The sequence below is a fragment of the Canis lupus genome, chromosome 11 (genome assembly GCF_048164855.1).
Source record: "Canis lupus baileyi chromosome 11, mCanLup2.hap1, whole genome shotgun sequence".
Lineage (NCBI taxonomy): Eukaryota > Metazoa > Chordata > Mammalia > Carnivora > Canidae > Canis > Canis lupus.
In genome coordinates this window covers 8,958,390-8,984,191 of record NC_132848.1, presented here as the reverse complement: position 1 = coordinate 8,984,191, position 25,802 = coordinate 8,958,390, and the positions used below count along the sequence as shown (strand labels likewise).

Here is a 25,802-nt window from a genome sequence, read left to right as displayed (position 1 = left end):
AACTCGTTTCAAAAGCTGCATGTCACCCAAAGTAGTTTTGGGGCACATCTCCCTTATGATTCATTGATTCCTCCTCTATTTATTTGTGTGTTCCTATGATTCAGGCCATGTACCAGGTTTTGAATCTCTCCATCCTCAAAACTATGATAGTGTTTTATTGATATGACTTTTTACTTTGTATTATGTTATTTCATCAAATTTTAAATACACATTTTAGGAGAGCCTACTAGGTTTCAAGTACTGAGTTAGGTATTAGAAATACGTTTGCGACTTGGTTCCTGTTCTCACAGAACTCATACCCTGGTGTTTACAGTTATTTACTTCCTTATCCTGTCTTTCCTGTCTGAGAGTGAGCTCCCTGAAGACAGGGGTACCTGGGACTTCCCAGTATTATTTTATACCTCTTTCCTAGCAATACAAATTGTCCAAAGCTTCTAAACACAAAAGTGCCTGTGAACAGCAGCCAAAAAAAGTTAGTACTAATACTCCATTATTTGCACAGTGGTCTGTATTTTACAATACATTTTCCTATTTGCTGTCCAATTTAATGCAGATAACAATACTGTGGGGTAGGCAGGGCATGCAATGTCATCGCCATTTAATGGATTAGGAAAACGAGAATGGAGTAAGCAGCTTACCCCTTTTACTTGGCTGGATGGGTAGAGCTAGGACTAAGATCTATTCTCTGTTTAAGCTGGTTGTCTTTCTTGGATTTCAAAGTACTTTATCAAGTAAAATACATTTTTAAAAAAATATTTTATTTTTAAGCAATCTCTATGCCCATGGTGGAGCTTGAACCCACAAACCCAAGATCAAAACCTGCATGCTCCAACTGAGCCAGCCAGGCACCCCCTTTATAAAGCACAACTTTGAAGATGTCCAATAAGGATATGTTTGGGAAAAATATTTCTTTTTCAATTTATCTATTATTTTTCTTTAATTAAGTAGGTTCCATGCCTAACACGGGGCTAGAACTCATGACCTCAAGATCAAGTGTTGCATGCTCTACTGACTGAGCCTGTCAGGCACTCCTGGGAAAAAAATTTCAAAGAATATTTCAGAAACATTTCTGAAGCTTAATCTAATTTCATATTACTACATTTGCTCTTAATTGCTCTTGAGATATTCAAATATCCTACTGGAAAATCTCAGGCTGCCTTCTTTTTTTTCCCCCAGGACTTCATTTCTGACACAATAGTCAACTGATTCTCTTTCTACTTCTCAGTTTTTTGACCCTCTCCGACCTATAAATGTAGTCAGCCTTCAAGGATCTTTGCTTGTTCTCTTCAATGGCAAGCACATCTGGTCTCAAGCTTAGGACCATCCCTTCTAGGAAGGTGGTATTTTCGCTTCATTTTTCATTTTTGCGTAGAACAGAAGTTCTGTTGCTTCTACCCCTGGATATCTCGCTGCTAATTTTGTAATCGAAATCTTTATTATTTTTAACTTGGACCATGATAATACTTTCCTAATTCAGTTTCCCATTCCAATTCCTCTTAAACCAGTGGTTCTCAGCCTTGACTTGAAATGACTTATGACTCATTCTTAAAAGTAAATATTGAGATTTACTAGCATCTATTCTCTGGTCCTTAAAAAACTATGTGCATAAATGACTTTCTATTCATGCCTCACACCAAACAGTTGCAAGGTTTAATATATTTATGCAAATTATAAATTGCAGTGACGAACTGTCCCATTAATGGTCTCCTGACTGGCAATAACTTCTACTCTTTTCTAGCCACAAATAGATCCATATAAGGGTTATGATTAGAAACAAAACAACAAAACTTCTGTTATTGTTTACTGAGGACGTGGACTGTTTCATAAGCGAAGTCCACTGATTCTCCAGGCTAATCCTCAGTATAAAGTTAAGGTCAACTGTCAGGGAGACGGCTTTAGCAACTTCAGCCTAATTTGGGGGTCTTAGAGAAAAAAATGAAAGAATATGAAAGGAACTACTCTTCATATATTACTGATCTTTAATCTTTGTCAAATCCCAGAGTGGACAAGCCATTTTCAGGCTAGAAGACACAGGCATTACGCCCAAGAGGCTTAATTTAAGATCCTCTTGTTTCTATCTCTCAGTTCTAAATTGAGTTCCCCCTACCCCTTAAAAGTAGTTTCAGACTTTTATTTATTTATTTATTTATTTATTTATTTATTTATTTATTTATTTATTTATTTGTTTGTTTGTTTGTTTGTTTGTTTGTTTTCAGACTTTCATTTAAACATAACTGGTGGAGGGGGATGGTGGTGGGGAGGCGCCTGGGTGGCCCAGTGGTTGAGCATCTGCCTTCGGCTCAGGTCATGATCCTGGGGTCCTGGGATCGAGTCCCACATCGGACTCCCTGCAGAGCGCCTGCTTCTCCCTCTGCCTGTGTCTCTCATGAATAAATTTTAAAAAATCTTAAAAAAAAAACAAAACCCCGGGGGAACAGGTATTTATTTGTTTGTTTGGTGGTTACTTTTCTTTTAACTCATTGGTTTTTAAAAAGTTTTTTATTTAAATTCCAGTTAGTTGACATACAGTGTAGTTTTAGTTCCAGGTGTACAATACCGTGATTCAACACTTCCACAGAATAGGTATCGATATACCAATTTCACAGCAGCATTATTTGTGACAGCCAAGAGGCAGAAATAACCCAAACGATCACTGACGGATGAGTGGATAAACAAATGAGGTATATATATATATATATATATATATATATATATATATATATACCCAAGGAACCTTATTCAGCCTTAAAAAAGAAATTCTCATACAACCTGGATGAATCTTGAAGACAGTGTAAGTGAAATAAGCCAGCCACAAGAAGACAAATACTGTTTGATTCCACTTACACAAGGTATCTAGAGTAGTCAAGGTCGTAGAGGCAGAAAGCAGCACAGTGGTTGTCAGGGGTTAGGGGGAGTTGCTTTCTGGGCGTAGAGCTTCAGTTTGGGAGGATGAAAAAGTTGTAGAGATGGGCGGTGGTGATGATGACACAACAGTGTGAATGTATTTAATGCCACTGAACTGTACACTTAAAAATGGATAGGATAATAAGATTTATGTTATATAAATTTTACCACAATTTAAAAAGAATTGGGGGAGGAAGGCATCATGAGACGCAAATGAAAGATTTCAGGAGAGAAAGGCAACAAGAATGTACAAAAAATGACACCAAAAGGACTAGATGAAATTATGGGAGGCTGGTATACATTCTCTGCAACCACCGTAAACATAAATCAAAGCAAAACAGAACTGCTGGCTTTCCTGAACTAGTAGCAAATCCATCTGTCCCGAAGGCCTCAGAGCACGGTGGCTGTGGGCAGGACTCAGGTATTACCTGGCTGCTTGCTCAACAGGCCTGCAGCGTACATCCTACAGGAGCCCTGCTCTGGTACTAATGACTCATTTACTCTCCGGAGTCCAGTTAGCAGGTGGAAATTTATGGTTGCTCCATACGTTCTAATTAATGTGCCTTCCCAGCTGCTTCTGAGTGTGGCAATTCATAGTCTTTCACAATTTTATGCCCCGTGAATAGATGCATCTTTTCTTCCCCGCAGAAAAGTTGTCAGTAAGGAAAAAATCAGTATTTCATCTGAATTTCTTTTAAGCTGGCCTTTGTTTCCACAATCCAGGATCTCATGTAATTAGGGAAAAGTGAAATTCATTCAATCTTGGTCACATGCTCCAAGCTCCCTAGGCTTGTTCATGTTTTTTTTCCCAGCCCTGCCAGGTTCCTAGGTCAGCATCCCAACTTCACAGCACGGGGCTCTGATGGCTCCGTGTGAACGTGTGTGAAAAATTCACTGCACAAACACAAGTTACTTCAGAAAATGGCAAAAAATCTCAAATGGCCATTACACTCTGGAAATGCCAGTTCCTCTGTTTGGCACTATCTGCAAAAGTATTTGTCAGAAAACAAATAATAAATCACCAGATGCAAATTCATCCTCAAGTATGACAGCAGGGAAGGAAATGAATGGCCACATTTAGAGATGGTTTATTTAAGGGCAGCCACACAAATATTTCTGAGCTGCAAAGCTGAACGGGCAGCGTTCAAGGTGAGTTTGCTAGTCCCAGGTCATTTTTAGGTTCACTGTTAGGTTCTAACAACGTCAAGGTCTTAATCAGTTGTGTGCATCAATAGCATATGTGTGTGAATGAAAAGGGAAAGAGAAAAACCAAGAGATGTCCTAGTACATTTAGAAGAATCTTGGCTTAGCCTCGATATGAGAGTTACCAGCTGCACATCTAAGTAGGAAACGAAATGCTTGCAAATCTTTCTAATAATCATTAATAGATTGAGTTCTGTGAATTAAGGAATTATTGTTATTTTTTAAGGTATAACAATGACATCACGGCCATGTAGTATTAAAAAAAAAAAAAGAATCCTCATCTTCCAGAGATTCGTATATGCAGAGGAAGTGTTAGAATGTCAGGGAGATGATGGAAGGGATAGAAATGGGATAATTTTGTCCAAGAAATGTAAATTGTTAAAGTTAGGTGATTGTTTATACGGGGTTCATTATAATTTTCTGTATCTTTTTTTACAGATGTTCGAATTTTTGTATAATAAAAGAGTCAAAAAGAAGGTTGGTTATGAACAGAATGGACAGTACAGTTCCACTTTGGTTGTTAAAAAAAATTGTGTGTGCACATGAATATAAAAAGAGCAGAAGGACATTGAACAAAATGTCTATACACCACTGATTCTCTTTGAGGATGGGGGATCGTATGCATCTGTGTATTTTTCAAGTATTCTCCAAGACCACATGTTGGTATTGTGATAGGTAAAAGGCCCTCCTAAAAAAAAGTTTCCTTGTGCTCAAGTAGTCATCTAGATAGTAACACAAAATGTAAAATGAAGTGCAAATGTGTCATCTGGGCTCAGCCCTGAGGCAGCCAGTAAAGATCACAAATTGCTTGATTAGCTCATCTAGGGCAAGTCTTTTTGGACTTCCGCCCCAGGGAATCTCAAAGCCATGGTATATGTACATTCTAGAAGCTGCTTAGAATATGTGGGCCTAGTCTGGAGCAGTTACAAAACTATTCACAAAGTGGATGGTTTAAAAACAAACAAACAAACACAAACAAACAAACAAACAAAAAACCCAACCAAACACAAACAATCTTCGGGTGAGAAACTACCAAGTTTGTCACTTCAAATTTATATTGCACTGGAGTCGTCCAGGTCTTTATCCAGATAAGTTTTTTTGTTTTGTTTTGTTTTGTTTTGTTTTTTTTGAGAGAGAGTGAGCGAGAGCATGCTAATACCCATTTTCTTTTACTATATATATTTGCAAGCTTCCAGAGAATATAGTATTTTGGGACATAAATAAAATATCCCACATTAATAACTTATCACTTAAAAAAAAATCTTTCCCAAATGCTCCAAAAATAAGCAAAAAGTAGTGGTAACTAGAGACCAATGTAAACTTTTTTTTAAAGATTTATTTATTTTAGAGAGAGGGAGAGGAGCCCCATAGAGCCCACTGGGGAGGGGGGCTTGATATCACGACCTGAGATCATGATCTGAGCCCAAATCAAGAGTTAGATGCTTGGCCTTCGCCAACTGAGCCCCTCAGGAGCCTCAGAGACCTACATAAACTCTTAAAAAAGATGCAAAGGGAAGATTTTTCTATACAAAGTAAGTATCACATGATACTTACTTAATAGGGAAAATCAATCCAATTATGACAATGCTAAGAGAAGATGACGTGGATAAAAACAATCGACCCGTGTGAGATCTCTCTCTCTTTCTCCTAGAGTTTCTAAATCTTTGTGCTTCAATTACATACTAACTTAGACTGCATTTATTTGTAAATATCTGCACTCCTTATTCTTTTTTAAACCTTCTGAATGCAAAAATCAAGTCTTTGAATCCCCAGGAAGTTTCCTAGGAAGTTTTGCAGATTAAGTTAAGTTAATTAAGTTTGGCAATTAACCAATGGTTCAAATCATCAAAAATCCTAACATCGATGAGAAGACATAAGGATGAATGACATATTATACCATTCTCAAACAATTTAAAGAAAATCCAGAAAAAATATGGCACATCCAGGTCACACTGGTATGAGAAAATGCTTGCTTAGAGATCAATACTCAATAATGGCTAGAAATCCCTTCCTTTTTAAGAGATTAGATATTGGAAGAAAAGGAGTCGTTATATATAGTCACTCATTATGTCTTCTTGAAAAACATCCTATTCTGCAAAACTATGCACTAAAATATAACAGGACTTATGGGGAAAAGTAGGTTTGGGGTAGACAGCTCAACACTATGCAACTCTGTATCTACAGCACTAACCAAAACAGGGACAATACTACTTAACTTACCAGCACAGGTAAATGTCTACTGATTAGCATCCTTAGCAGCCTTAAACCCTGGACTCCTGCTTCTCTGAGATGCAGGTCTTGGGATAGAGACTATTTTCATAAAAATTAATACGAGGATTATTTTTTTTAATTTTTAAAATAGATTTTATTTATTTACTTGAGAGAGAGACAGAGACAGAGACAGAGGAGCTCAAGCAAGGAGGAGAGGGAGAAGTAGGCTCCCCACCGACCAGGGAGCCCGATGCAGGGCTTGATTCCTGGACCCCGGGATCATGACCTGAGCCGAAGGCAGATGCTTAACCAACTGAGCCCCCCAGGCGCCCCTAACCTGAGGATGATTAATCCATTGTTTTTCATCAATCTACTGTTTTATTTATTTATGCATTCTTTAATCAATCTACTGTTTTAATACAGCGGGGATGTCTTTGCAACTTCTTCACTTGCACACGTAAGACACTGCATGAAAAGATATTTCCATAGATTTTCCATTTTCTTCCCCGACGGTCCTCATATTTCACTAAGCCTGACTCTTCCACTGTGAGACAGCTTGACTTCAATTGTTACGAAACACTTTATGGGCTGGGAAAAATCATGCTGGAACCACCACAATGATGCTTCTGGGTTATACTAGCATCATTTCTAAATGCATGCGAGGTAATTATGTCAAGGAACAGACAGACTGGTAAGTGGCTAACCGAGGTGCTGGCATAGATGACCTCAGATCATAGTGGGGGTACTCGTAACAGTTGCCATGATGATAGCTAGCAACATTTATTGGGGTTTACCGTGTGCCGCGCGATGCTGCACTTTATATGAATCATCTCATTTATTCTTCACACAGACTTTATGAAATAGGTAAAACAATAGATAATTCAGTAAGATTAAGTATCAATCTCTGCCCAAGGTTACCAAGTTACCAAGTGGTGAAGCTAGCATTTGAACCCTGATCTTTCTGACTCTATGGTTCAGATTTTAACAACCACAACGAAATATTTCTTGGTCAGTGAAAGTATGAAGTCCTTCTACAATACAGACAAGGCAGTCCAAGGTGCTTTATCCTACTGGTACATGTGAGCAGAAACGCTGATAGGATGTATGTACCTAGAAAACCACTAAGCACCGTACAGTGCTTTATTATTTTTCCAGGTTAAAGCTTTCTGGCTAGGATGTAAGGAAAATCTCTTGGACAAGGCCAAAGGAGAATTCCAGAAGCATGACACCTCCTTTTCTGTTCTTTCCAGCTGGGTCACAGGCCTGCTGTGATGACTCAGGCTGTGTAAGGGCCTTGGAATGGACACCACAGGCACACTTCTGAATCCAACACAAAACATCAGGCTGTGTGGGGTGGGGGTAGGGGGAATAACGACCGGGGAACTCAGTCCAGCGAGAGCCAGGATTTTAGGCATGAATTCCACCAAAGGAATTTTGGTGAAGACATTTAACAACTATGAATTCGGTACTTAGCACGTACCTGGAATTCACCCTGCCGAGTATTAAGGGCTGCAAAATTGAATAATCTATTAAGACCTCACAGGCCTTGGAGTTCACTGGAGGCATTTCATGTAACATACTCTTTGCCAGGCACTCTTCTTGGCCCTTTACAGGTATTAATACTCATTGAATGCTCACAGCCCTGTGATATATACGGTCTGCTATGCTCCCTACCTGACAGCTGAAGGAACTACATGCAGAGAGGGTAAGAAACCTGCCGAAGGTCACAGAGCTGGGGAGCAATCTGGACCTAGGCTATTGGAGCCCAAAGCCTGCATTTGGAGCCTCTTTCCTGAATTCTCTCCCTAGCAGAGGAGGAAGGGGTTAAACACTGTCAATGTGGGGCATTAAGAAAAATGATGGACCTACGCACACAGTGGAATGTCAGTAGAGGAGAGAGTGGCTGGCTCTGCTAGGATGGCAGGCTAGGAGGAGCGCCAGGTCAGGAAAGCCTTCACAGCAGATGCCAAACAGCTACCAGAGACAGTGGACCAAAGAGAGTGGGCAAAGGCACGCAGGTAGGCGATGGCCTGGCATGCCTGCTGTTTGCTATTGCTGATATATAAACAGGGAAAGGGTGGCAGGAGAGGCGTGCACGCGAGTAGGAAGAGATCAGATAGAGGAAGAATTCGATTCTATGAGCTGGTCATACCCAGGTTGTGCCTTCAGGTGGGAAATCCTGCAATAGGTCTTAAAAAGGCGGGGTGGGTGGGAGTGACGTAACCCAATCTGCCCTGTCGGATCCAGCGGCAGGGTGAAGGATAGAATGGCCCGGAGGACGGGGGTGGTGGCAAAAGATGACACAACCCAGAAGCAGGGACTGAGTCCACCGAGGAGACTGTCAGCAGCAGCCCCACGGAGGAGCCACAGCGCTGGTGATGGCAACGGGCAAGGAAGCGTAAGCTGGAAGGATTTTTGAGATGAGCAGGACTTGGGTATTGGAGGGTGAACTGGTTGGGAAGTGGGGGGTGGGTGAGGTTTCTTCCTCAGAGGCACTTGGTCCTTCTTTTTTTTTTTTTTTAACATTTATTTATTTATTCATGAGAGACACAGAGAGGCAGAGACACAGGGAGAGGGAGAAGCAGGCTCCCTGCAGGGAGCCCAATGCGGGACTCGATCTCAGGACCCCGGGGTCACGCCCTGAGCCAAAGACAGACAGATGCTCAACCGCTGAGCCATCCAGGTGCCCTCGATCCGTATTCTTACTGCCCTTGCTATGCGATCTGAGTCAGCTCTAGGCTCCTGCCTGGGAACTGAGACTAAGAAGGGCATGGCATTTTGGGAGGAATGGAACTCCATGTGGTTAATACCTAATTCCCGGGATTACTACTTTCACCTTCTGTCCTATAGTGTCAGAAGCCTCCCTGAATAAACCAGCAATGCTCTATCTGCTGCTGCTCATCATCATCAGTGTCATGGGATGTCCTGAATTAGTCTCAGAGCAGCTCTGCCTATTGGCTGCGGATGCCCGCGGACAGGTAATTACCACCTCGCATCCCTGCACCATACTAGAGACCATTTACATCATTTTACCTTAGTTCTGGACATAACCAGATGGAAAAATTACTCCAGTCCAAAGATTAGCAAAGAAAGAGAAGAGCCAAAAGCCAAAAAAGAAGTCACATCCCATGCTTACAGCTTCCTCTTCTCCCTTAGCAGGTTGGCACCTGCCTTTCTGCTCTATTCCAACCACTAAGTGGGAAGTTCTTGGGCTCTATGGAGCTTGTGATGTTCAGGAGGGAAACCCACTCAGTTGAGGGAGAGGCCACAGCTGGGAGGATGACTCATGTTGGATCCAGAAAGAAAACAAATGGTCTCAAAAATTTGGTGGTAATGGGGTAATGGTTAGGGGGAGGATATGTGAAGAGGGGTCACTGCCTTTTCCAGGAAATTGGTTAGTGAAACAGTTCTGGTGGGAAAAGACTTAAAAAAAAAAAGAAAGAAAGAAATCCACTTACTGATACAAGAAATCAGATCATTAAATCTTTCCTTAGGAAAGAGGGGATTTTCCAGCCCACGGAAATAGAGCTTCAGAACGCCAGCAACTGAGTTAATATCATGGTTACTCTGGTCATCAGCCAAGGGGTTTTCACCTACAAAAAAAAAAAAAAAAAAAAAAAAAAAAAATTAGTTATGTGCACAGTGCTCTTTTTTTCTCTGAACGAAAATATGTTTCTATACTCACACCCATTTCTATATATACATGTATCTTTTAATTATACTTTATGAAAGATTATATGGTACTAAAATTAAAATAATTGGTTTAGATATCCCAACCCATGATTAACCTAAAAATAGTTTGCTGAAATAAAGCTTTTTAAATATCTTATGTTACCAAATAATCCCTTACGAGTTACTCAAATCTTAAAATAAAATATTGTGGGACTTAAAGTTAAAATCTAATCTTAGCTTGACATGAATTCAAATACTACATTCGATTCTTTATCCTACTGGGAAAAGGATACAATATAGTCACAATATCAGAAATATTATAGGATGCATCTAATGGTGAATACCTACAATTGAACAAATGTTTCCCGCAATGGCACAATGGTGTTCATGGCACATATGAAAGCTGCATTCAGCAGTGGAAGATTTGGGAATCAGACAGAGGAATTTGAAAATGTACCCTTAATAGTACCAGGGATTTGTTTTTTTTTTTTTTTAAAGATTTTATTTATTTATTCATGATAGAGTGAGAGAGAGAGAGAGGCAGAGACACAGGCAGAGGGAGAAGCAGGCTCCACGCACCGGGAGCCCGACGTGGGATTTGATCCCGGGTCTCCAGGATCGTGCCCTGGGCCAAAGGCAGGTGCTAAACACCGCTGCGCCACCCAGGGATCCCCAGTACCAGGGATTTTTGTATAAAAGGTAGAAATTTTAAAAATATATCACAGATATGAAATTATATTCTTTATGGTAAGCAGTTTTAAAATGTATATAATTGGCATGGCTATTCCACTCCCCTGAGAATTAAATTGAGATTAAAATTCTGTTTTTTTTTGAGATTAAAATTAAGAAGTTAAAAAACATTTCTTAAGTTCAACATAATATGTAGCCTTAATGAAATCAAACTCCAATTTCTAATCACAGGTCCGTTTCAAGGTTCATAAAAAACTGTACATTTCAAACTATTTTTTTTTTTTTTTTGGCCTCTTAGGCAGCTTATTTTCAGGGACTTGTGATTCCTTTTTCTCCACTTTCTTTGGCAGATCACTGAACACAAATTCACCAAAATATCCCCCCCCCCCCCCCGGGAGAATGCCTCACCCAAAGAGATCAGAAACAAATTAAAAATACTAGGGGATTTTCCAAGGAAAAATAATGAACCAGTTTGCTTGTGGGGACTGGCACAGGAAACCGATGCTTTATATATTTCAAATTATGCTGAATATGGTTCCTATAAGAGACGTGGACTGCTTAGCTGCTGAGAGGGCAGGCTACTCTGCTCTACACATCATTTTCAGTCAGAGAACTTGGAACAGGAAAACAATCTGGCTCCAAGTTTACCACTTCCACTAAGGTTTCAAACTTTCAAGGGCTCCCTGCCAAGGGAAAAGGGGCAGAGAGAGAGAAGCTTGCCTTGCCTCCATGCCATGATGCCCCTCACTCTGCACGCTTGGCTTGACCTCCAAGCCGAGGAAGGAAGGTGCAGACGTAGCCAGGAGTGGACATGATAGAAATCATTACAATCGAGGTGCATTAATAACTAAGCCATCCCCACAGAGTCAGGCATTTTCACTGATTATACCTAATCCTTACACCAATCCTGGAATTCCGCAGATGATGAAACTGAGGCCCCAACAGGAGAGGAGTAACTTGACTGAAATCAAATGATCAGTAACTGGAAGAGTGATCTGATTCTGGGTCTGCCTAACACTAAAGTGTTTTGCTAGTTATAATGTGCAAAGTAACAGTGCAGTAGGATTTATTTGATAGCCAATTACAATGAGAGTAAGGCACCAACTAAGGTCATGGGGAAGGAGTCTGGGGGTGGTATTAAGAGGAAGGAAAACATTCCTGACGTGCAGCTGGGATGAGTCACTTCCAATATACGGAATGAGTATGCCACTTTAATCTAGAGCAGATGATGCCTTTTTGACATGGTTTGCTTATGGGTACAGACATGCAGTTACCTCTCTCAAATGAATTTTTAATATCATTGACTTCCACCTGGGAACCAGACACTCTGAAAATCCCCTGATGCTGAAGACCTAAAGAGAACAGAAGATGGAGAGGTTGAAAAATCCCATCACAACCTCTAGGTCCCCCTTTTCCCAATAACCAAACGTTAAATGAAAATATACATTTACTGAAGTGACCCTAGGGATTTTTTTTTTTAAGTAAGAATTTCAGGGGCACCTGGCTGGCTCAGTCAGTGGAGCATGTAACTCTGGATCTCAGGGTTGTGAGTTCAAGTCCCACGTTGGGTGTAGCAATTACATCAATCAATCAATCAATCAATCTTTTTTAAAAAAACCCCAAAGACAAAAGAAGAATTCCATAGTTTATGCCTTACCATAGAGATTGATGAACCGAATACAGCTTTCCACAATGAGAGGGATAATCTGTCCCGAGTCCTGGGTAAAGAGATGGAAACCAGTCAACCACAAAAGAGAGGCATAAATCACACATAATAATAAAGTTCACAGTTTAACCCTAATTGGAGAGTACTTTTTTACTCTTTTAGATGATCATTTCCAAATACTTCCCCCTCTAAAATATTCCACTAAGGCCAAAAATAAAAATTATACTTAACCAAAGGTATATTTCAGTTCTGGAGCAAACCAAATTAAATACGATTAAGGCAATTCTGTTTCAATCTCCTCTGTTATGTCTAGAGATGTCAAAGCTAATTCATCTCTTTTACTTATTTTTAGGCTCATGTATCAAAGTGAACACATGAATCACTCCTTTTATTAAGGGTTATTTATACAAGTAATTAATCTAATGGACCTATAGAGAACTCTGTGTATTCCAACCACAGCATCTTAGGGCTGACTGGCTGTACTGGTCACTAAACCCAACCTTTCAGACATCTCGGGATCCTCTCCGTGACATCCCTGAGAGCACGCCATCTGGATGATAACTGTCATAAAACAAACTTACATGCTTCCAGATGCATGATATGAAGATTGCTTTATAGATGATTATAATGTGTTATATATCCATTTGGTTTTCACCAGAACTTACTCATCCTTATAGATTTTTCATCGTTTTTAGGCTTATGAAAAAACTGCACAAATGCACATCCCATTAGATCTTGTTTCCTGAGGAAGGGGCAGTTTTTGGCCTCTTTCCCCACGTCTTGTAATATAGTCAGTGCACTGTACTGAACAAATGTGAATTCTGGAAATGTTTTAAAACATGTATAGGATGACAGATGAGATGAAGGAGCTGCTGAAGTCACAGTTAAATATGCATCAATGCCATGCACTCCATGTAGTTAAAGAAGGTTACTGACTATGGAGTTATTTTTCATGTACTTTTAAAGACTCTGCTCTTTCAGGAATTAGATCTTTACAGGAAACATGGAGGTTCAAAATGAATTAGCAGACATCAGGTACTAATTCATGAGGAATTTTATTCTGAAACACAAGAAGAATTTGGTTGCTTTAATATATTAGAACAATTCAGAATCCACTAACCTTTCCACTTAAGCAACAGGGGAAGGACTGGGAATAATGCAGCTGAGCCATTAAAACTCTTTACTATTCCTAGAATGGCTAATACACTTCTTGAGGAAGTTTTATTTTAGGTTTTAAGACCATCTAATCAGTGTGTAAACCAGTTAATGCTTCAATCACTTCTGGAGACTGTATTAAGCTTCTCTAATTAGCTAATTTGTTTTAGGGATGTACATTTTATTAATTTCTTAGAGAAGGTCCTTAAGAATAAAAACTCTTTAGTGTGGACCAGTTAGCTCAAGAAGAGCAATGTAATTACATTGACACTTACTGAGTATGTGAGCGGATTTTTCTTTAAGATACAAGTGTGTTTTAGGGGAAGTAACTCTTTTTTTTTTTTTTTTTGAAGTAACTCTTACACGAACAATTCACTTAACACTGTAATCTAAAAGAGCAACAAATATTTAAATGTAAGTGATAAAAGGAGAATATTAGTTCGCACTTCTGCTGAGAACTTAGTATTAAAACAAAAAGAAAGAATAAAATGTTATTAAAAGAAAAATGTTTGCACTAAGAGAGTTCTAAATAAAAATGTCTTAAGTTTGCACATTATTTAAAAAAATCTTTTCATTTTTACATTTACTCAGGTAATTGCCAATCGTTTGCTTACCATCAGTATTTTATTCAGATACAATGAATTTTGGGGTCAAAAAAGTAATAAGTGTGTGTGTGTGTGTGTGTTTTGATTTCATTTCATGGATGCCAGATGCTGTGGTGGAAAATATTTTATAAGAAGTGAAACAATGGGCTGTGCTCCACGTATCATTCAAATCTATCCCTTTGTGCCTCAGTTTCCCCACAGGAAAAAGGAAAGGTGATTTGCTCTTGCTGTCTCACAATGATATTGTGGGGACCTCAACTGATGGAGCACTTTTCGGAAGCACAGGGATCTCGAGATCCACTGTTTCACTGCTATAACCCAAGATTCTCTAATATGCCATCTGGGACGTGCAAGAGCTTACCTAAGTGAATTGCCCATGATAACTGGTTTACTCCTTCTTTAGTACCTAAGTTTGGTTTCCATTAACTGTTCTTAATGAAAAAATGTTTTAAAAATGTGAGCTCTCCTAGCATCTTAAGCAGTCACCCTCGTACTGTGTTATCAAATAGAACGGAATCACACACTTGTTTCTTTGAGCTTTTCTATATTCTCTCTGTCAGGCCATCAGCTGCACATCTCTGCTCTCATCTTATCTTTATCTTCCCTTCTCTCCATCTAATTTGCCCCTGCTTATAAGCCTTGGGCTGGGAAACTAATCAAATTTGACAATAATTTTATATTAAATTAGAGCCAATAAGGCTCTTTGGAGGCTTACAGCAGTGGGTTTGTGATTGCAATTTAGACTGTCCGGTGGCTTTCAATCTCTGTGTGTGTGCAAGCATATGTGTATCTATCTATCTATCTGTCCTTGCCACATGCGCGCACACACATTTTTTACCCATTAATGCACATATTTGACAAGATCTCCCTTTAAAGACATGAAGACATCTGTAACATGTTAAGGGAGGTTGCTAATGATGTGGTTTCCTACATAAATTTACTCTTCAGAAACAATGGAGTCCGTGACATAAAATGTTAGCCACGAAAGAGAAAGCTCTTCTCTTTTTTGTATAATTTACATGAGGGTCCATAATCCAGTACTAATGTGCATTTGGTATTGAATATTGACTTGCCTTAACAAAAGCCCTCGACTCAAACTTGGTACAACTGCCAAATACGTAAGGTGAAAACTAAGTGTTTATCCACTTTAGCTATATATTTTTTTAATAATAAATTTATTTTTTATTGGTGTTCACTTTGCCAACATACAAGATGGCTGAAGAGTAGGGTCCCACTTTTACTAGAAACGACAATTCCTCTTAAGTCAGTGTTTGATTTCTATAATTCTTTCTATAGTAAGTGAGAGAGGAATCTATAAATAGTAAAACCTATTTTTAAACCTAATTTCCAACTGCAAACATTTTTCTTTCAAAGACCTTAAAACATCTCATTAAAGCCAAGCATGATTATGATTTGAAAATGATTCCAGGAGTAAAAGAGGTTGTGCCCTCGCCTCCCTGTAGCACTATACCTGATGTCTCGCGTGTGAGTTCCTTCGTCCTCGGCTAGAAGCATTATCAGAAATACAGGATGAAAAAGAAGACAGAGTAAACACAGCAGAGATACAAGATACAGACCACAGGGTCTTACAATTTATCCAATATAATGAATTCCTAAAGTCATGGGAAATCCAAACTCTTGCTGTGCTTCAGAGCTACATATACTTTAACAATTTTGTGCCATCTAATTTGCAGGAGTAAAAACAGAGTATTTTATCAGGTAGCTCTTTTCCTTTTTGCACAAATTATGGCCCCACCCTTTTTTATTTTTTTAAGAAAGGAAGAGGGCCTTCTCTTTTGCCAGCATAATACCCACATTTATTTTCTCTTCTGAAGGCACTCAAACCAAATATTCTTTCCTCTCTGACTTCAGGAAATATTATATTGATTTTCTGGGAAAGCAAAGAGCCCCAGGACAGACTTGGACATAATGACCTGCCTCCTTTTATGAGAGGCTGAGACCATTATAGTAAGAAGCGTGGAGATCAGCCACTCAGATGGCTGGTGCCAGTACCTTGACGAATGTTTCCAAATCCCCATTAAACAACTTAGCATTATACTGTGAGCGGGGTCTGGACTTCCTGTGTTTCTGGGGCTTAGGGGGAACATTTGGAGGCCTAAGGGAAGGGAATATAATTACTGAGCACGGCAGAAATCAAACAATAAATTAAACACCCATAGGTCACATCAAAATCAAACAAACAGGAATTCTTGTGTTCCCTCTCCACCCCCACCCATGGGGGAAAATAGTCCTTCCCCCCTTTCCCATTTATTTACTTTCACCTATGTAATCAAAAACTATACAAACCATACATTCAGACTACCCCTTTTCTTGCATGCTGTATATGACATTTGTTTGCTAGTTTGTTTAAAAATGGGATTGTGAGCTATCTGGCCAAGTGTTACAAACTCGACTGGCTTATGAGTCACAGAGAAAACCCAATGAGTCATAAAAATCAGGGATCTTGATAAATCCCAATATGAGAAATTAAATATAACATTTTTAGTTACAACATAATTCTTCAGCGCAAATAATCTCATCTGTTCAATATTCCTCAGATACAAATGGGGCTTTAGTTTATGCAAAAGTGACTACTGATGGGGTCACAAGTGAAAAATGAGTTTGGGGTTTCAGTGTTTTCTCAGGGAGGGGGTGGACACAGGCTCATATGAATTATTATTTCTTTATAAAAACTATCTCATCGCTTAAATATTTAGAGCATTAGGAGGCACCCCTTTATTCTGTTCTGGATTCTCCATCTCCAGTCTGCTTGCTTCGAGGCCTAAGCTAGTCTCTCTAACGGATGTGTATCAGGTGCACCTCGCACTCTATTGAGACCCTGCATCATCTTGCTCTGTCATGGAGAGAGAGAGAGCCTCTCTGGCCTCTTCCTTTAGAGCACAGAAGGCCAGAAGCACCTGACTCAGCTTCTACAACTGTGCTGACTGGAACACGTGGAAGAGTCCCAGGACTGCTCTCCAGACAGTCCAATTTTAACTTCTTAATTGGAAGGCTTATAGGAGGGTATACATCACATCTGGAAATTAGGCAAAGCCCTTCATTACGCTGCAGACTGTCTAGGAAGAATTACCTTTCCAGTTCACTGAAGCTTAGGAAGGCTAGGTGAGCAATAAAATCCCAAGAGTATGAGGAAGACGGACTAGATTCATAAGATACTATCACATTCTTAGGCTATCAAGGGAGGCAGAGGAGCAAACCTGCCTGCCTTCCACTGGTAAATTCTAAGACTCAACTAGCTGATGGGCTCACAGGGCTAACTGGGTGTGCGCAAGCGGCACCCGAAGCCCCACATGCTTGAGAGGTTAAGAGGAGTTTTCGCAAGTGTCTAGACGTGAATATGGAAACTTCTACCAGGGGCATGTCATGTCCAGCCACTGCTGAAGTTTCTGAAATCTCTTGTAGACCCTGGATTCTGTGCTATTCACCGAGGAAAGGATCTCGTGGGCATAAGAACCAAGACAGTCACCCACCAAGGGGTTTAACTGCACTTGCTTGATTTCAGCCACTCTTTTCATTATTTCACAAGTGATTTTTAAAGATTTTAAATTTTAATTTATTTACGGGGGGAGGGAAGAGAGGGCCAAGGGAAAGGGAAAGAGAGCCTCAAGCAGACTCCGCCCCCAGTGCAGAGCCCATCGCTGGTCTCAATCTCGTGACCTTGAGCTGAAACCAAGCATCAATGCCCAACTGAATGCACTACCCTGGTGCCCCTCGTTATTTTACAAGTGTTTTAAAATGCAGACTTTATTTTTATTCAGGTATGGTGAGGCCAACAGATCAGAAGCAACTGCCATTGCAGTTTGTTACCCACACCTCCAAGGGGAGGGGGCATGGTACTACATGGGAGAGGGGTACACCCGAGGTCAGTTGCGGAGGCAGAGGGAGTGCAGGCAGGTTTAGGATTGGCTAAATTGAATAACTTTGGTGGGCTCTGGGGAATAGGGACTGATTCTAGTTGTCTGGTACTGGGCTTTGTGGTGATCAGGGAAGGGGGAGAGTGACCTTGAATGTGAAAGCCTAAAGGGTGTGGCTGGGGGGGTAGGGTCTGGATTGGATGGTTCACACACAAAAAGGCATGCTTGAGCACTGGACCTTCACTATTTCAATGAATTGACTAACCTTGGGAGTGACAGTCCCCTCTAAGATCAGCAAAGCCCCAAGATCTCAAAGCATCCAACACAGAAATTAGAAAAAAAAAATAGTTATGACAAGGCCCAGCAGAGCTGCACACTTGCTGACACCTGGAGCCGTTGACAAAGCTAAGGGGTAAGAACACAGACTCCGCTCGTTTGGTCACTGAATCGTGGGACAAGCAAATCCTGTAGTGGAGCCAAAGCCCCCTAGGAGGGCTAGATCATTGCTCCTGTGTGACTCAGACGAGCAGAGTACCCCCGGTTGAGGCAATGGAAGATATATCTCTTGAGTTGTCTACCATAAGCCTGCAAGTTGCCTCTCCTGACTATTCTAAAGTAGGAGACAGATGTGAAGACGGTCCTTGGGAAAGACACCTGACATGAAAACAAACTGCCGAGTGCTTATCAAAGTACTTTCTGCGGCAGAGGTGGCTTATCAGGCGCCTGATGGCTCTGGCTTTACCATGTACACATCCAGTGAACAGAACCGGGGCCATGCCATTCAACACTTGGGTTGTGTGACACGTTCTGGTTTGGTGTCTCCCATAGGACTTCTGGATAATCTGGCCTCCTGTGTAGGACCCCATGTGGAGGAGAGGAAGCACGAGTCGGGTCAACATGAGTATCTAGTCTTTTAGCAATGATAGTTCTTACTGCAGATTAATATATTTGTATTCCTCCCTTTTTAACACAAATCCTTTTTTGAAGTGCCTGACATTAATTATGATATACAGACAACAGGTTAACCACTCGATAGCACAGAGATAATATATATGAAAAAAGCTTCATAAACTGCATATTATGCAGAAGTAATATTCCTCTTTGTCATGCACATGAGGTAGAAAAAAAAAACCCTCAGTATTTTTGTAACATTTAGACAAGTCACCAGGTGTATCTTTCTAGTTGATTCACCAAGAAGAAAGGCTTCCTTTTGAATAAACTGCCCAGCAGAAACATTATAGAGCCTTGAAAATCAACTTGCCAATTATTGCAACACACACACACACACACACACACACGCACGTACACCAGTGTTCTACATGCCTCTCACCTCAAAGAGAACTCTGCTTCAAGAGTGTAAAGTCTAGCTAGGTTAATTAGAATAATTTCTGGCTGTTACAGAAATGCTGGCACAGAAAAATAAAAGTTGCAAACTTTTCCCAACCCAAATCAGAATCTAATCTGCTTCCAAAAAGGCTTTTCTTTCTCAGCAGTAAGTAGATTCAATCCCTTTATGAATGGAAAAAAGGAAAAAAAAAACAAAAGAAAAAAATTGCAAGATGGCTGTAATATTAAAAGTTAAATCTTTAATGTGAACCCAAACGGGGTAAGAAGCTAAAATCCTGAGGGTTCGATATATTTCTACGTTTTATGGAAAAGTAGGAACAGAAAGTAACTGATCATGCTTTCTATTTGCTAACATAGCAGATATGCACATAACGTTGCTTCTTAATTAAATTATCAAATCAGACTATTCCTAGGAACTGAAAGTGTTTTGGATCAGATAAACCAAGCCCATTCAATTTAGGTCTTCCTTAAGCAGTCTACTCATTAAAGAGCTTTATAATTACACTGGGAAATGCTCAGATCTCCCAGAGCAAATCTGGTTTGGTGAGAACCCCAAACATTTCAGGTTACTATGTTTTGTCGAGTCAAAATGATATTCCGTGTTAACAAAACACGTTCATTCTCACAGCACTGAATGGTTGCTTGTTTTTAAAGAAAAAAAAAAAAAAGAGAGAGACACAATGAATTACAATAAAATATTTTCCTACCTTGTAGTCATATATTCAGCTCTATGACCTGTGGGGAAAATAAAGATTAAAATAAGTAAAAGGAATGGAATCAGTAGAATGTGTATTTGGTAATTTTTTGTATCACCCATCCCTTATTTTAAGATGCTGAGTTTATAATAACTTACAAATTTTATGGTGGAAGCATGAGGATAGCATAAAATGACAGACAAATAATTCAAAGTAAACATTTCATAAAATCTATGCCTAAAGTTCAATAAATCCTATAAATGGGAGAAACATGTTTCACTTGGCAATTTGAGGCGGGATATTATTTGTTACTCAGAACACATGAAATAGTTGCTTAATCTTAACTGTTAGGTTAACAAGGAAATACAGATAAAACACATCTGAAGTTCGAACGTTAGTTATTTCCTGTCTTGATTGATACCCAGGGAGGAGAAGGTGGTCAAATAGGGTTGGGAAAACTCTATTTCTAGAGTTTGAAATAGTAGAGTTGGAAAACTCTACTTCTTTATATTAAGTTCGTGTTCTTTCTATAATATACGGTCAGGTGAGAAGTTGTGTTTTATAATCAGAATGATGCTGGCAGAAATTAAGTACAAGGACATTAAAGTATGCTACATTCTACAGCCTGTAAGCTAATAGCCTTCCAGAGTTCCCTGTCACTTAAAACATGAATTTTTGGATTTATATATTTGTTATATATTTATATTCTATACATAATAAATATGTTATATATATTTTATATGCAATAATAAATAGTATATATAATATATAACATATATATTATATATACATATATACACATATTACATATTATATATGCAATATATATAATATATGTAATATATAATATATAATGTTATATATATAATATACTATATTACATATATTATTGCATATATTTATTATATATAAAATATAAATATATATAACATATAAAATATATAAATATATATAAATATATATGACACAAGTATATAAATTTTTTGGGCTTCTTGACTTGTTTTATTTTTTAATTTTTTTTTTTTGTTTTTTTTTTTCTTTTTTTCCTTGACTTGTTTTAAACATCGGCTCTGTATTTTCATAAAGCACCTACAATCTGCTAATTCCAAGTGTGAATGTGTCTGTAGTTGCTGTTTGCTCTTTCTCACACTTAGGGTGGAGCTGTGGAAGGGGTGCAGAAGAGTGAACCATTCCACCAATTTGTTTGCAAAATGATGATCGTGGTCCTGAAACAGCCTGAAGTTCAGTGGCAGAGAAGGGTCCTGGTGCAGCACCAACAGGTCCGCCCAGCCCATCCTATCATAATGCAGTGATTCAGATTCCTGGGGTGAGGCCAGTGTAACAACTGTGGAGAAAACTGGCTTGTTGGACATGGTGAATAAACACTCCCAGGCAACAGAGTCTTTTACTCCATTATTTGCTTTTGAAGAACAAAGGATTTGACTAACATTCTGTTTATTGAATGGGGGACGATAGTTAATATTAGAGAATACCTTCCTCAACCCAGACTCAGGCCACTAGAATCAGTTCTGGGCCATGACTTGGAGAGGCGGGAAGAAAGGAGAGGAATCTGTTTCCCCAGGGCCCCCACCCCCTGCTACCCAGTTCTGTCATTTAACTCTAGCTCCCTTCCTTCTGCTGGCCTTTTGCTATTTTGTGGGATGAGAAAAAGGAGAAGGTGGACAGAGAACTCCAGAATAATCTCTAGCTATTCATAAGCGGGAGAGACAATCTACTATAAAGTGGCGTCTTCTGGGATACCCTTCAGCAGGAAGCTGGCTGTACAGGGTAGACAGGGCTGGAGATTAAGATTTGAGAGTTACCACCATCTAGCTTGTTCTGGGGCACAAGACCCAGCTGAGATTACACAGGGTGAGTTGGGAGAATAAGCAAAAGGTTGACTTTACTATCATAGAAAAGTGACGTAAAATATATTACTAACAACAATAAAAATAGCAATGATGTCCAATACTTATTAAGACACTGTTCTAAGTACTTTCTATACATCAACTCATAATTTTCACAAAACCTTATGAAGCAGGTACTGTTATTTTTGTTTTATGGAAGAGAATGAGCATATAGGAAGCAAGTGATTTACTCAAGGTCATGCTGTTAGTATACGTGTCTGGCCCTAGGGTCAAGGTTTACTTTTTCCCCCATACATATCTGAATCTTAAATTTTTTTTTTTAAATTTAAATTCAGGTTAGTTAACATATGGTGCAAATATTGGTTTCAGGAGTAAAATTTAGTGACTAATCATTTACAACTAACACCTAGTACTCATCCCAACAAGTGCCCTCCTTGATGTCCATCACCCATTTAGTCCATTCCTGCCCACCTCCCATCCAGCAACCCTCAGTTTGTTCTCTATAGTTAAGAGTCTCTTATGGTTTGTCTCCCTCTCTGTTTTATCTTATTTTTCCTTCCCTTGCCCTGTATTTATCTGTTTCTTCAATTCCACACATAAGTGAAATCATATGGTATTTGTCTTATTTTGCTTAGCATAATACCTTCTAGGTCCATCCACATTGTTGCAAGTGGCAGGTTTTCATTCTTTTTTGGTGGCTGAGTAATATTTCATTGCATATATATATACCACATCTTTTTTTACTCATTCGTTAGTTGGTGGACATATGGGTTCCTTCCATAATTTGGCTATTGCTGATAATGCTGCCATAAACACCAGGGTGCATGTGCCTCTTTGAATCAACAATTTTGTATCCTTTGGGTAAATCCAGTAGTTCAATTGCTGGGTCATTGGGAAGTTCTATTTTTAACTTTTTGAGGAACCTCTACACTGTTTTCCAGAGTGGCGGCACCAGTTTGTATTCCCACCAATAGTGCAGAAGCGTTCCCCTTTCTCTGCATCCTGGCCATTCTGACTGGTGTGAGGTGGTATCTCATTGGGGTTCTGATTTGTATTTCCCCAATGATGGGTGATGTTCAGCATTTTTTTCTTGTGTCTATTAGCCATTTATATGTCTTCTTTGAAGAAATGTCTGTTCATGTCTTCTGCCCATTTCTTAACTGGATTATTTATTTTTGGGATTTTTTCTAATTTATTTATTCATGAGAGACACACAGAGAAAGGCAGAGACACAGGCCGAGGGAGAAGCAGGCTCCATGCAGGGAGCCTGATGCAGGACTCAGTCCCAGGACCTTGGGATCATGACCTGAGCTGAGGCAGGTCCAAGTGTCCCTGGGGTATTGATTTTGATGAGTTCTTTATGGGTTCTGGATACTAGCCCTTTATCTGATATGTCATTTGCAAATATCTTCTCCCAATCCACAGGGTTGCTTTTTAGTTTTGTTAATTATTTCCCTCAGTGTACCGAAGCTTTTTATCTTGATGAAGTCCCAATAGTTTATTTTTACTTTTGTTTCCCTTGCTTCTGGAGATGTGTCCAGCAAGAAGCTGCTGTGGCCAGGGTCAAAGAGGTTGCAGCCTGCATTGTCCTCTGGGATTTTCATTGTTTCCTGTCTTACATTTAGGTCTTTCACGCATTTTGAATTTATTTTTGTGTATGGTGTAAAAAAGTGGTCCAGTTTCAATCTTCTGCATGTGGCTGTCCAATTTTCCCATTTTTTGAAGAGACTGTCTTTTTCCATTGGATATTCTTCCCTGCTTTGTCAACTGACCATAGAGTTGAGTGCCCATTTCTGGGTTCTCTATTCTGTTCCCATGATCTATGTGTCTGTTTTTGTGCCAGTACCACACTGTCTTGATGATCACAGCTTTGTAATACAGCTTGAAATCAGGCATTGTGATGCCTCTCACTTTGCTTTTCTTTTTTAACATTACATTGGCTATTTGGGGTCTTTCCTGAGTCCATGCAAATTTTAGGATTGTTTGTTCTAGTTCTGTGAAAAATGTTGGTATTATTTTGATCAAGTTTGTTTTAATTCTAGAGTTGAGCTCCCAAGTAATATACTGTAAAAATATAAGTCTTATTCCCTAGCAAATACTTCGAAAGATCCTAAAAGAAAGGCAGAGATGGCTTATGCTTTTGTGTCCCCCATATGGCTAAAGTCATATACAAAATACTAAAGATGTACTAAATTATATACCACATAGTAAGTTAAAATTTTCAAGTATTGGGATGCCTGGCTGGCTTTGTCAGTAGAGTGTGCCACTCTTGATCTAGGGGTTGTAAGTTTGAGCCTCACGTCAGTTATAGAGATTAAAAACAAAATCTTAAAAAATAAAAATGAACTAAAAATAAAAATTTAAAGTGTCTACAAAGTTAAATTGGATAACAGAGGTTAATCACTTTCAAGTGATTCAATGACAAAGTCACTAATAACTCCTTACAAATGAAATGTTTTATATAACCTTGAAATTCAGCTACTTTTGTTAAAATATCCCAAGCAAAGAGCCTCTAGATTTAGAAAAAAGATCATATACTAAATGGCTTAAAATCATTTTGCTCCATCCATCCATGGTTAATAGTATGGGATAAAATATTAAAAACCTATAAAAGATACGTTTTGATTAATGAACCAAGAGCAAGCTTCACAAGAACAATCATTCATAGTGTAACTGCCACCAGCACATCCATTGTTTTGTTCAGCTAATAGTACTGAGTGCGCCTCAACTGATGAATGAGGTTTTATTTTTTAATCAGTATCATCATTAATAGATCAATAACACACAAGCTTAGAAGATTCTGCTTCCCAGAGAAATGTGAAAGCTTCCAGTGGTTTGAGGATTAGATTTCAATCACTTTCTTTGGAAGGCTATTTAATTATTAAAGACAACAATTTCTTCCTTTACTGCCACCCCCCCGCAACACACACACACACAATATAAGCCATTTGGAGGCAAAAAATGACCCATGACCCAGGATTATCTTGTTCTTGCTACAAACACCTACTTTGACTACTCCGATCATTTCACCTGAGAATTCAGAAGTGGATTATTTTTCACACTCAAATGTATTTTATCACCACAGACTAAAAGGGAAAACCAAAACAGTTTGGTGGCAATTTGAGATTTAAAAAATCCCAACTAGATGAAATACTTAAAATGTGCACAGCTCTAACCGAACGGAGGCACCCAGAATTGGATCCCTTGTGAATGTCCGATAAGGACTCCTGGCATTCTTTTACGGTCCTTTTTCTTCCTTAAGAACACACTGCTTTTCTAAAAAACATAATTATGCACAATCAGCTTCTCTTTTCCAAGTATGTTTGTACTTCTACTCAAAGACAGACAATGGATTGAATGAGGATAATCCATTTAATTCCTTTGTCAGAAACCTTATGCCCAGGTCTAGAAACAATCTAACATGGGACTCGGCTTCCAGTGTCAGATTTTCTGTATTTAGCGAAAATGGCACTGATATTTACACACCCCCTCTTAACTCCAACGTTGCACACAAAGGGGCCAGTGTGAACAGGAGAGCTCATTATTAAAAGAAAAAGAAACAATTTCAGTGCCTCAGGTTTACGGATATATATCTCATGTACTGGGTTGATGTAACGTCTCCAAATTGAAAACAAATGACATCACAAAAGGATTTAATGGCGTTGCTGAAGGATGATTAAGAAGGTAGTGACTTTGGTCTTAACAACCCATTATGTGTTTCTTTGTATTTCAACAGTTTTCAAAGATTTGGAATTCTGAATTTTGACAGTGCACCTTTAAGAGTCCAATCTAGTTGCTTCACAATGTTGTAAATCAAAGGACTTACTGGGCCTCTGGTAGGCTGCCAAAAGCAGGCAGTAAGGCAGGCCAAACACATGTCTGTAGTTACAGTCTCAGCTGTGTACGATCAA

General features: G+C 39.2%; 1 protein-coding gene across 2 annotated transcripts in view; it reads right to left on the bottom strand.

The window, feature by feature from the left end:
* The window catches only part of SRGAP1 (SLIT-ROBO Rho GTPase activating protein 1), a 270,975-nt gene that overhangs the window by 22,071 nt on the left and 223,102 nt on the right, over window positions 1-25,802 (bottom strand). The window contains exons 11-15 of one of the 2 annotated variants that reach the window (XM_072843073.1): window positions 20,036-20,063; window positions 16,120-16,222; window positions 12,338-12,398; window positions 11,955-12,032; window positions 9,777-9,911 (exon numbers count right to left, since the gene is read on the bottom strand). In XM_072843073.1, the coding sequence (XP_072699174.1) occupies window positions 9,777-9,911; window positions 11,955-12,032; window positions 12,338-12,398; window positions 16,120-16,222; window positions 20,036-20,063 (405 nt within the window). Of the gene's footprint in view, window positions 1-9,776; window positions 9,912-11,954; window positions 12,033-12,337; window positions 12,399-15,577; window positions 15,612-16,119; window positions 16,223-20,035; window positions 20,064-25,802 lie in introns of both variants that reach the window. The other variant, XM_072843074.1, reaches the window with a different exon arrangement.